Source organism: Mustela erminea, chromosome 14, assembly GCF_009829155.1.
Source record: "Mustela erminea isolate mMusErm1 chromosome 14, mMusErm1.Pri, whole genome shotgun sequence".
Lineage (NCBI taxonomy): Eukaryota > Metazoa > Chordata > Mammalia > Carnivora > Mustelidae > Mustela > Mustela erminea.
In genome coordinates, this window is record NC_045627.1 from 66,883,490 (window position 1) to 66,896,396 (window position 12,907).

General features: G+C 51.1%; 1 protein-coding gene across 1 annotated transcript in view; it reads left to right on the plus strand.

Annotated features, from left to right (window-relative positions):
• Nucleotides 1-4,914: 4,914 nt before the first annotated feature.
• The window catches only part of NEURL1 (neuralized E3 ubiquitin protein ligase 1), a 79,164-nt gene continuing 71,171 nt past the window's right edge, over nt 4,915-12,907 (plus strand). Inside the window, exon 1 of the mRNA XM_032313660.1 lies at nt 4,915-5,654. Within this exon, the coding sequence (XP_032169551.1) occupies nt 5,570-5,654 (85 nt within the window). The 5' untranslated portion in view covers nt 4,915-5,569. The remainder of the gene's footprint in view (nt 5,655-12,907) is intronic.

Genomic DNA, 12,907 nt, shown 5'->3' on the forward strand with positions numbered 1-12,907 from the left:
GAAAAATCTAATTTTAATGAAGTCTAGCTTATGAATTCTTTCCTTCATGGCTCATGCCCTTGGCCTTGTATCTGACAAGTCATCACCAAATCCAAGGCCATTTAGATCTCCTCCCTTATTACCTTCTAGGAGTTTTGTAGTCTTGTATTTTCCATTTAGGTCTGTGATCCCTTTTGAGTTAATTTTTGGGAAGAGTGTAAAGAAAGGATTTTTTTGTTTTTGTTTTTGTTTTTCTGTATGTGGTTGTCCACTTGTTCACGTACCACTCATTGGAAAGACTACCTCTGCTCCACTGTATTGCCTTTGCTCCTTGTCAAAGTTCAGGTGACTGTATCTACGTGATTTTATTTCTGGGCTCTCTGGTCTGTTGCATTGCTCCACTTGTTTAGGCTTTCACCAACACTGTGTTGTCATGATTACGGTAGCTTCATAGAAAATCTTGAAGTTGGGTAGCGTCAGTCCTTCAACTCTGTTCTTCCTCAATGTTGTGTTGGTTATTCCACGTCCTTTGCCTCTTCCTACACACTTAAGAATCAGTTTCTTGACCCCCCACAGAAAACTTGCTAGAATTTTTATTAGGATGCATTGAATCCATAGATCAAGTCAGGAAGAGCTGATATCTGATGATACTGAGACCTACTGTGTGCTCAGCCCTAACCTGAGGAGGTAGGAAACTGGGATACACAAAAGCACAGAAGAGGCTCCCCCATGGTGCTGGCAAGGAAGCTGCACCCCACACAGTGCTGGGCATACAGGTAGTGCTCAATAAATGGTCACAGGGTCAATAAGAGATGCTGAATTCCAAAGCTCCTGGGCCATGTAGTGCCCATTTCATGCTAAGAAATGGGCAGACTCCCTTCCAAGGGAAAGCCTGGCCTCAGGGAAAACTCTGTGAGAAAGACATTGTTGAGAAAGACCAGGTGGACTGGTCTGAGCAAGTCTTCTGGCTGACAGGGTGGCTGTACTAATAGGAGAATTTGCTGATTTATTGATTCATTGATTCACTGAACAAATATTTATTGGGTATCTATTATGTATCAGGCACTCAGAGATCTCCCCCTCTAACATGTCCAGCCACCTCTAACATGTCTGACAGTCAGGCAGGACAACCTGTATAGATTTTCTGATGGCCTGATAACTATGGACTGGGCCTTGGGGCATGGTGGGGGGCCCTGTCTCACACCCTCGGGATGGTTGTGGTTTTTTCCTATCTTAAGGTTAGTTTCTTTTTCTTTCTTTCTTTCTTTCTTTCTTTCTTTTTTTTTTTTAAGATTTTATTTACTTATTTGACAGATAGAGATCACAAGTAGGCAGAGAGGCAGGTGGAGAGAGAGGAGGAAGCAGGTGGGGCTCCATCCCAGGACCCTGAGATCATGACCTGAGCCGAAGGCAGAGGCTTTAACCCACTGAGCCACCCAGGCACCCTTAAGGTTAGTTTCTTGACGGGGAAGAAGGTATCGCGGTATGGACTAGGGTGGTCTCAAGTTGCAGGGAGCCCAGCTTGGCCTCGATGAATCCCACTCTTGTTCTGCGTGGTACGGCCCCTCCCTGTGGCTTGTTCTGGGCCCAGCATCCAGGTGCTCAGGGAGGGACTTGTTATTTTGTCTAATATCTTATTATTTCTCAATGCGGAGACTCTTCAAGACTTGAACTGAAATTGGGAGCTGTGGAGAGTGAGAGAGAAGAGGAAGAGGGAGGGGAACCGGCAGGAGCAGACAGACAAGGAAGAAAAAGAGGAGAGAGACGGCCAGGAGAGAAAGTGACAAGAAACAGAGAATGGCAGGCAGAAGGGGACAAAGACAAAGGGAGGGAGGGAAAGGGGGAGAGAGAGAGAGAGAGAGGGAGAAAGGAGTCAGCCTTCAGGGAGAGAAACGGGGGCTAGAGCTGCCGTCGAAGGACCCCCAGTTCTGCCGGACATCCTTGCTTGGGCTCCCTCCTCTCCTATGTGCTGGTGTGAGCACTCACAGCAACCAAATGTGCACACACCAGCACACACATGTACATACATGCAAACACGTGTGCACCAACACCCATCCTCTTGGGCACCGCCTTCGGAATCCATACCACTGGGGAGGCGGGGTTGCCACGGCGACAGGTACCAGAGCCCCACCTCATGGGTATTAATAGCTTCTACTGAAGTCACCAAAACAGTGATTTCATCCAGCCTTGTCTCCCCGGCAGCTTCCTCCTCCCTCCTCCCTACCAGGATGGGGCTAGACAGGACCCGTGGGGGCCACACACGCCATTTCCCTGCCTCCTGGCAGCTGCCTTGGTGAAGAATGTCCTAGATGCCTCAGGGATTCTGCCCCAGTGTCTGGAAGGGGACTGGCAGAGTTCGTTGATCCTTTGAGCTGGGTCTAACCATAGCCCTTGCCAGAAAAGGGTTTCTGAGAGACAGGACTCTCCGAGGGCTTAATTCTCAGCTTCTCTGAGTCCCATGCCGTCACGCCTGCCTTCTCTAGGACCCTGCCTGGCCAGACACTTGCATCGAGTTGACACTTGACGTAGCGTCCCTTTCCACAGTACAGAGCTCCCTGGAAGGGCGAGGGCCAGGCCAGGGAGGTGACCTGGGGTGCAACATTTCAGAGGCACTCCCTCGTGACCCCGAGAGCCAGTACAAGGCATCCCTTATCTTCTCCTGGTTCCGCAGATGCTCCCATTACCTCCTCAACTCTTTGGGGGCAGGGGAGGTTTCTTTCCTGCTCTCAGTTCCCCCGCCTGTGTCCCTGATTCCTCTTACCTTCCGTGAGACTCCCTGGGATTGGGCTGCAGAGCCTGTGGCCACCTCTGGGCTCCCCTGCCAGGCACTAGTCTCTGGCCCTTACTTCCTCTTCCCTTTGACCTTCTCTGTCTCTCCCCTGCTTTGCCCACAGTCCCAGCTTTAGACTATGTGGGGCCTGTGACATCTCTGCTGTCCTCTCCCTTTGGGGCCTGTGACATCCCTGCTGTCCTCTCCCTTTGGGGCCTCCGTCATCCCACCCCCAACCCCTGGTGCCCATGCACCAGCTCCTCCTCCTTGGGGAAGGCAGGGGTGGGACCCCAGGGCAGGCCTGAGCCACGCCCCCCAGCCACCCTCTGCAAATCCTCCCAGGAGCCCCGCCCTTCGCTCACACTCTGGGGGAACCAGTCTGGTCTATACAGGCCTTCAGATTTATTCTGAGGCCAGCAGCAGCTCTCGGTGACCTCACTGCAGCAGATTTCAGGGGTGTGTGTGCGTGTATGCATGAGAGTATGTGTACACTAGTGTAGAAATGAGTGTGTGAGAGGGTGGAGAGGTGCGTGTGTCAATGCGTGAGTGTGCTGCCATTCAGAGCCCATGGATTTCTGATGCATGAGTCACTGGTTGGGAGCCAGCCATGAGGAGATATGCCCATAAATAAGACAGCACCCCTGGCCCCTGTGTCCATTCTGCAGTTGACTGGGCACGTGATCTTGGGCATTTAAGAGGCTGGAGGTGGGGGTGGGGGCTGTCTTTCCCTTCAGACCCCACAGAGCAGCTGCCATGGATATTTCTAGCTTGCCTGGAGTCCCAGACATTTATGGATGTGATGCCTGCAATGGGTGGGGGTTAGGGGGTAGGAGATGGACATAAAGAGCCTCACTTCCAGGGGTCTTAGTGAAGTTCTGCTGGCGGCAGGCAGATTCATCCATTTCACAAGTATTTTCTGATAGTCTGTCATGTGCCAGGTACTCCCCTAGGGGTTTGGGACATCACGGTCAGCAGAGTTGACCTGCCCTCTAGCCTCACAGAGCTTATGTTCTAGTGGGGGAGGCAGAACATAAATAAGAGGGAAAGGCTACTTTCATGCTAATCCCTCCCCCTCCCCCAAAGAATCCCCCAATAATGGTGAGGTGGTGCGGGTTCTTTAGTTGGGGTGGACAGGGAAGGTCAGGAGGTGACATGTGAACTGTGCCTGAATAATGAGGAGCCATCTTATGGAGTCCTGAGGGAAGAAGAACCTTCCCTAAGAGGACAGATGAGATGCTTGTTTTAAGTTCACACTGGATTCTGGATCAAAGTTGCTGAAGCCAGTTAGAGAATCAGAGGTGACCTAGAGGGGCAGGAAGTCCGATTGTTTGAGGGGACGGTGGCTCATCTTCTACCCCAGCAGACAGGGAGGAGGAGATAGCCTATGACCATGTAGAAGGAGAATGGCTCCCTTAGCCCTTCCTGCAGGCTTCCTTGGAGCAGTACTGAGCTGGAGGATAAGAGAGTCATGCAAATAGGCAACTTGCTGAAGCCCCTTCCTCTAGGAAGCCTTCCGTGATTGCTAAGCACTGCAGAGGCTCCGCTCCCCCCCCCCCCCCCCCCCCCCCCCCCCCGCCCAAGTCTTACAGCTGTCAGAATGAATGGGTTCAGAGTTGGTGGTTCTCTCATGGTTTGTCCCTGAGATCTGTTCCCCCAGCTTGGCCAGCAACCCAGTCTCCTAGGTCCGGCCCCGTATTTACCCCAAGGTCCCCAGTGCCATGTGCGCAGAAACCGGATAGCTGGGCTTCTGGTCCTGAGCCCCTGCCCCAGCGCACCCGCAGATGTAACTGCGGGCCGAGGGTCAAGTGCTGGCGTTTCTAACCTCACCTCACTCATCGAATCAACCATTCACTCCTCAAAAAAAAATTTTTTTTTCTTGAGCTTTGCCTGTGGGCCAGGCCTTGAGCGCTAGGGAGGCTGCGAAGTAGAGCTACTCGCCCTGCTCCTGGCCCCCAGGGAGCTCACCGTTCTCGCTCTTTCTCTGTTTTCGACACCAAGTCCCACCACCCGTGAGAGGAACGCGCCCAAGTCCCCGGGTCCCGGCATCTGCCTGGCCCCTCATCCCGGTCCGGGCCGGGTCCCCAGCGCCGCGGAGAACTTGTGGCAGCGGGAACGCGGCGCGCCCCGGGGACACATCTGGCTGGGCGGGCGCGCGCGTGTCACTAAGACGCTCATTCACCGGCGCAGCTGTCACCATAACAACCGGAGCCAGGGAATCCTGGCGACGGCGGCGGCCGGGGGGCGGGGGCGGCGGTCGCGGGAGGAAGCCGGCGGGGGCGGGAGCGCCCAGCACGCCCCGCGCGCCACAGAGCCCCGCTCCATGCGGACCCGCAGGCGGGAGGGCGCCACGCACGTCGCCGCAGCGGCCGTCCCCGCGGGCGGGGACCGAGCCCGCCGCCGAGCCGCCGAGCGCTCGCGCCGGGAGCCCTGACTCTATGGCCCGGGGGGAGCTCGCCGGAGCCTCCGCGCCGCCCACCAGCAGCGGGAACCCGAGCGCCAGCCCGAGGAACGGGGGAGTCCCGGGCGCCACCGCCGGCCCCGGCCCAGGGGCTCGCCCGCGGCTCCCGCCCCCGCCGCGGGGAATGGCAGGCAGGTAGCCGGCTCGCGCGAGGACCCCCGCGGCGGGCAGGAGCCGCCCAGGACGGCGCGGCCCCGAGAGAGGGAGGAGAGCGGCGGCCCGCCCGCCCCCGGCCGCAGCCCCGGCAGGGCCCTCCCCCGGCGGCGCGCGCCGGCGCGCGCACACATTCGTACACCGTACCTCCGTTCCTGCCCGGCCTCTCCTGCCCCCCGCGAGCGCCGAACCCCCTGGGGCCGGATGCCATGGGTAACAACTTCTCCAGTATCCCCTCTCTGCCCCGAGGAAACCCGAGCCGGGCGCCGCGGGGCCACCCCCAAACCCTCAAAGGTAAGGAAGGCTCCGCCGGGCCGGGCGCAGCCTGAGGACTGGGGCGCAGGTGGAGGGGCAGGGAGACGTGGAGCGTGGAGCGGTGTAGTTGGGGAGGACGGGCAGGTGCCACCTGTTGTTCGTAATTGGAGACTCGAGGTGCTCATCTGGCCCTGGAGGTGGGCTCGGGGTAGGGGGCTGCTGATGCTGATGTTGAAAACCGGGAGGATGGCGTTCCGTGGGGTCTGCGCAGTTGTCCCTGCCAGCACTGGGAACGTCACTGGAGTTAACTCAGGCCATGATGCTAGGCTAATGTGCAGGCGTTGGGAAGGGCATTTGCCCATTGGGTAGGGGAGTGTGGCAGGATGCTCAGACCGGACAGCTGTGCTTTTCAAGGGCGGCATCTCTGTCTCTTTTTCATCTGCCCAGGGCTGGAGAGGTCATGCTGGAAGCACTAGTTGCATTTCCAATTGGATGATCTTAAAGATCCAGGACTGACTTACAGCAGCCTGGAAGAAGGGGCCAGAGCTGGTGGCCTCTGGAGTCTTCTGCAGCTGTTGACTTTTTGCATCCACTGACTCAGCTTGCTTTCTGGTTCCTCCAAGGGCCAGATGTCCAGTCAGAACCTTAGAAAGGAAAGGCTGGGGCCTTGAAAGAGGAACATTTACCAGGAATGTCTTTGCTGTCTAAATCCCCAGACCAACCCGGCACCCCCAGGGAAGCCCTAGGCCCAGTCCTCAGCCCTGCGGCTTCCAATGCTGTCTCTGACCTTTGTAAGACACACCCAGGTCCTCCCAGACCCCCAGACCCACTGATTCCCTTCAGAAAGCTGCTTTTCTGTCACCCTTAGAACCAGCTAGCATTCTGATGACTTGGGCATTCTGATGACTAAGAGACAGGAAGGGAAGTGCTTGGTCTTTCACAAAGAACCACCCACTTCTTCAGCCCCTTGGGTTGTGAAGGATAATAGTCATACCCCTTGACAAAGTGTTAAAGTTTACAAAGAACTTTCACAAACGCCTGAGCGTTTGGAAACTGTTCTGAGTGGTCAGCAAAACTAATCATACCCATTTTACAGTTGAGGAGAACCAATGCTTGTTTTAGGTTCCTGAAGCCAGTGAGAGGCAGAGCTAGGCTGCAGAGCTGTATCTTCTGACTTGGAATTCTGTCCTCTCTTTCGCTGGACAGTTAACTTTCCAGACTGCGAGAGAGGAGGGACAGGACCTTCGTTCTGCATTCTAACTCCAAACCTTTCAGAACTTCTGCTCTCACTGAGTTTGGGAAGATCAGTGGGTTTGTTGTGTCTTTCTGGAAATTAATATGGTGGTACATGTCAATCTTTTTAAAAGAACACATTCATTGGCCTTGTGATCCTCCCCAGAAGAACTGATCCTAGTAAAATGGAGATCCAGGCAAATATTTATGCATTAGGCTAAGATGTTCATGGTAGTGTTATTTATACTAGGAAAATGCCCTATAATCATGGTACATCCTCTTGGTGGAGTATTTTGCAATCTTTAAAATTTGTATTTTTGAAGAATATTTGATGCCTTGGGAAAATGTTCAGTGCAACATAATTAATGGTGGTTGAAAAATTAGGATACAAAGTTGTATAGGCTGTGAGATCCAAGTTTTGTTAAGAAAATATGAGTACAAAAGAAAAAGAAAGTTACCGGAAAGTTAACAATAGTTTTTCTTTCGGTAATGGGATCATGTAAGATTTTTTCTTTTCTTTTTTATACTTCACTCTTCTTAAAAATTTCTATAATAAACAAGTATTTTTTTTATCATCAGAAATAAGCTGTAAGTATTAACATGTATAAAGACTATTTCAGAGTATTGGAAAGACTCCTAATGTTGGAAGAACCAGGGGACATCCTCTCGTGCATTGTCATCCCTCGCAAGCGAGAAGAAGGAAGGGAAGGGAGAGTGATTTGCTCACTTAGTGCATCAGGTGGCTAAGTCAGGCTGAACCCTTCGAGGATAGGGTAGCTGGGCCAATGAGTTGACTTGGGGTTTAATTGCTCACAAACTGCCCCAAGAAGGCAGGCCTGCTCCATCCTTGACCCTAGGGAAGCCCAGAAAATGCTTTGGTAATTGCATCCCTTTTTACCTGAAGTGTGGGATTGTGGGGATGTGAAGTCTCTGTGGCTTGGGTCTTCAGCAAGGGAGGAAAGGGGCGGGAAAAAGTCTGGGAGCCTCCCACTTCCCTGCCCCCACCCCAACTTTCTCCTCCGCCAACTCCCCACCTGTGTGGCCTGGGAAAACCCCCTTGTGCTGCCTCCCTGATTTACAGGGTTGAGTTTCTTCTTCCTGGGGACTACATGGTGGTGAAATTCTCCCCCTGCCTGTCTCCCTCTCTCTGCCCATCTCCCTTCAGGCTTGATTTACCAGAATCCACTCTCTTCTCCCTTCCCACACACCTAAAGGAGGTGGCCATGAGAATTTTGATTCTGCTCCTTCCAAGCCTGAGATGAAAGATTAGAGTGGGCCCATGACGGCCACCTATAGGTACCCTCTATCCTTTGCCTGGGTTACACTGATCCTGACTTCTCCCCACCCTAATAAAGCCATCAGCTTTATTCTGTGATTGTTTTAGTGTCCATTCCAAATTCCCTTCTAACTGTATCAGTATTGACCTAGTAGTCTTCTCTGATGTATCAATGGTCATCCAGAATTCCATTCTAATTGTATTGGTGTTGACCTCAATACTGGCTGTGATTCTAAGCCTGTCCACCCAGACTTCTGTTCAGATTGCTTCTGTACTCACCCTGAATCTAGTTCTAATTCATATCAGTGTCTGTCTTAAAAATTTGCTGGGGGTGGGGAACTCTCGATTTTTTCTCTCCTTCTATAATTGCAATCTCTGTTGATTTCTCACCATTTTAATTAAAGCAACTGGAAGAGGTCTGGCATAATAGGGACCCACCCTGGGACACACTGGAGATCTAAGATTGGTCTGGCTGTCAGGCTGACATGAAATGAGGCTTGTCTATTACCTTTCAGCTTATAGGTTTTGGTATTCTCCCTGGAGACACACTGACTTCACTGCTGGTGATTCCCACTGGAGTCTGAACAGTGTTGGTCTAGGAGGGTCCAGGGGAGAGATCCAAGGCATAGCTCTGGGCTTAGGACCAACAGACAGTTATGAGGAGTTGCTGTACGCCTGGACTAGAGGTGAGGTCTTCTGACATGCCTGAATATTCACGGGCTGAAGAGCTATTTTGAAAAGGCAAGGCAGCTTTGAGCTGGTCATGGAAGGAACTGGAGAAATTCGATAGATGACAAGGGGTGCAGCAGGTGTGCTAGGGTATGGGGATGAGAGGGGGGAAGGGACATACAGCAGAGGCTTGGAGGTGGGAATCGGTAACTGTGTGTATATATTCTCAGTGAGGGGCACAGGGTAACTGGGGCAAGGGGCACTTGCTTCATGGAGACAAATACAGAGAATAAAGAACTTTCTCCTTTCCCGGCTCTCTCTGAGTGCCTGTCTGCTTGTTGCTAAGTGTTGAGGGAAAGGTAACTGAAAACCTTGTGGAGGATTCTCCAGCCCCAGTGGTCACCTATAGATGAGGTTTGGATGGGCCACCTCCCATCATTTTTAAAATTGTAGTGAAATTTACATGAAATCCACCATTTTAACATTTTATTTATTTTTTATCTTATTTATTTTAGAGAGAGAGATAGAGAGGGAGAGAGAGTGGGAAGAAGGGACAGAGGGAGAGAATCCTCAAGCAGATTTCCTGCTGAGCATGGAACCCCACGTGAGGGTCAGTCCCATGATCCATGAGATCCTGACCTGAGCCAAAACCTAGAGTCAGGCACTTAACCAACTGAGCCACCTAGGTGCTCTCATTTTAACATTTTAAACTGTACAGTCTAGTGACATTTAGTACATTCACAGTGTTGTCCAACCATCACCTCTACCAAGTTCCTGAATGCTTTCATTGCCTCAAAAGGAAAGCCTGTACCCAGTAAGCAGTCACTCTCCATTACCTCCTCCCCTGAATCCTTGGCAAAGAATGTTGTCCAGGATCACTGGCCTCGGAAGTGGTGAAACTGGGACTTCTACACAGAACACCAGAGCCCATGAGGAAGAAACTTGGTCTTGGGGGAATTTTTGCACATTAGGCTTTCTTTTCCCTGACCCTCTGGGATGGGATGTGCTCACTTCCAAGATATGCACTTTGAGGGTCTGGCATCTGCTCTCAATCACAGAGGCCAACATGGAGGCCAGATAGGCAAGAGCAAGGGGGAGGAAGGGGTGAGGGAAGGAGGGCAGGAGCTGGGCACTGCCCAGGGGATGCCAGCGATGCCTCTATCCTGGTGTGCCAGCTGCCTAGGCCTATTTCTTGTTGGTCTGTGACTCTCCCAAGGGCTAGAGGCTTGGGGGCTGCTTCTCACTGAACTGGTTGCTTTGGCAACCCTGGGCAGGATGCGAGTGGTCTCCTTGGTAACGCCTGGGAAACCTGCCTGTGGGGATGGAGGGAAGTGGACTGGCCAGCGGTCAAGCGGGGTGGCACAGGCAGAGCTGGGCTAGGCTGCTGAGCTCAGAGGCCTTTCGGGAGGGCCCCGCTTATGGAATAGCCTGGGTTGCCTGTTGGCCATTGCCCAGGAAGCCAGAATCCAGAGGCCCAGGGGAACTGGGGGCCAGCCTGGCGACACCAAAGGTTCCAATGCCCAGGAAGTGGGAGGAGATGGGGGTGAGAGTGGGAAGGGGGGAAGAATATAGCTTCTGGATGACAGATCCAGCTACAGGGTTTATTAAAAGATGCTTATCAGAGGTCATTACCCAGATCCTGCTGTTTTGGGAAATGAGCAGGTGCTGACGCCTGTGGGGGACCAGGCAGAGAGAAAAGAAGGTCTAGGAGAGGAAGGGAAGGAAATAGATAAGAGTCACTGGCAGGCAGGTGGGAGGCCTTGGCTTTCTCTCTGCTCTAACTGCAAAGGGGGGGTAGGGCTGGGCTCTGGAACTGAGATTCTCCTAGGGTAAGAGTTGGGGTTCCAGGGACGCTCTGATGGGAAGGGCTCATTCTGTTGTTCAACAAATGCATACTAAGCATCGATGAAGGGCCAGGAACTCTTACAGGCATGAGAATACAGTGGTATACAAACTAGATGAGGGTTTGCTGCTGTGGCTGCCAGGAAGCTTCCCCTCCAGTGGAGAGGCAGATGGGAGGAAAAATGACAAATGCACAAAAATAAATCGGAATACGATAATAAGTATGAACATGCTGTGTGTTGGAGCCTCTTTATACCTATTACCTCACTTATTTTTTTTTTAAAGATTTTATTTATTATTTTAAAGAGAGAGCATGTGTGCATGCAAGTGGGGGGAGGGGAAGAGGCGGAGGGAGAGAGAGAATCCCAAGCGGACTCCGCACTGAGCGTGGAGCCGGATGCAGGGCCCGATCCCATGACCCTAAGATCATGACCTGAGCCGAAATCAAGAGTTGGATGCTCAGCCAACTAGCCACTCGGGCACTCCTTATCGCGTGTAATTTTTAAAAACCTCCTTGTGAAGTAAGTATGATTATTAACCCCATTTATGGATGGATAAACCGAAGCTTAGAGGTTAAGCAACTTGCTCAAGGTCAAATGGCTGATAGGAGGTGGGGTTGGATTCTGGGCAAAATCCTTCTGATTTTGGACCCACTGCTCTTTCTCTTTTTGATACAGGCACACTTGAGAGATATTGTGGGTTGTGCTGCCAATCTCTGCAGTAAAGCGAATATTACAATAAAGCAAGTCAAATGAATTTTCTGGTTTCCTAGTGCATATGAAAGTTGTGTTTACACTATACTGTAATTTATTAAGTGTGCAGTAGCACTCTGTCTAAAAAAAACAGTGAACATACCTTAATTAAAAATACTTTATTGCTAAAAAGTGCTAACCATCACTTGAGCTTTCGGTCAGTTGTGTTCCTGCTGGTGGAGGGTCTTGCCTTGAGGTTGATGTTGATGGCTGCTGACTATTCAGTGTTGGCTGCCAAAGGTTGGCTCGCCTTTTCTTTCTTTCTTTCTTTCTTTCTTTCTTTCTTTCTTTCTTTCTTCCTTTCTTTCGTTTTTAAGATTTTGTTTATTTGAGAGAGACCCTGAGTAGGGGGAGGAACAGAGGGAGAGAATTTTCGGTCAGATTCCTTGCTGAGCATGGAGCCAGACACAGGGCTTGATCCCATGATCTGGGAGATCATGACCTGAAACCAAGAGTCAGATGCTTGACCAACTGAGCCAGCCAGATGCCGCTGTGGCAGGTTCTTAAAATAAGATGACGAAGTTTGCTGCATCAATTAACTCTTCCTTTCAAGAATGATTTCTCTGTAACATGCATGCTCTTTGATAGCATTTTAAGCACAAGAGAACATTTTTCAAAATGGGAGTCAATCCTCTTGAACCCTGCGGCTGCTTTATCCACTAAGTTTATGTAATATTCTAAATCCTTCGTTGCTCTTTCAACAATCTCTGCAGCATCTCAAGAAACCACTTTGTTTGTCCATAAGAAGTGGCTCCTCATCTGTTAAAGTTTTATCACAAGATGGCGGCCATTCAGCCCCATCTTCAGGCTCCACTTCTAATTCTAGTTTTCTTGCTGTTTCCACCCCATCTGCACTTACGTTCTCCACTGAAGTCTTGAACTTCTCAGAGGCTTCCATGACGGCTGGCATCAGCTTGTTCAAAACTCCTGTTAATGCTGACATTTTGATCTCTTTCCATGAATCACAAATGTTCTTAATGGCATCTAGAATGGTGAATCCTTTCCAGAAGGTTTTCTGTTGACTTTGCCCAGATCCATCAGAGGAATCACTATCCAAGGCAGTTACAGCCTTATGAAATGCATTTCTTAAATAATAAGACTTGAAAGTCAAGATGACTCTGATCTATGGGTTGCAGAGTGGAGGTAGTGTCAGCAGGCATGAAAACAACATGAATCTCACTGTCTGTCTCTGTCAGAGCTCTACAGTGACCAGGTGCATTGTCAACAAACAGTAATATTTTGAAAGGAATCTTTTTTTTTCTGAGCTGTAGTTCTCAACAGTGGACCTAAAATATTCAGTAAACCATGTGGTAAACAGATGTGCTGTCATCCAGGCTTTCTTGTTCCTTTTATAGAGCATGGGCAGAATAGACTTAGCATAACTCCTAAGAGCCCTAGGATTTTCAGAATGGTCAAAGAGCATTGGCTTCAGCTTGAAGTCTCCAGCTGCATTAGTCCCTAACAAGAGAGTCAGCCTGTCCTTTGGAGCTTTGAAACCCAGCACTGACTTCTCCTCTCTA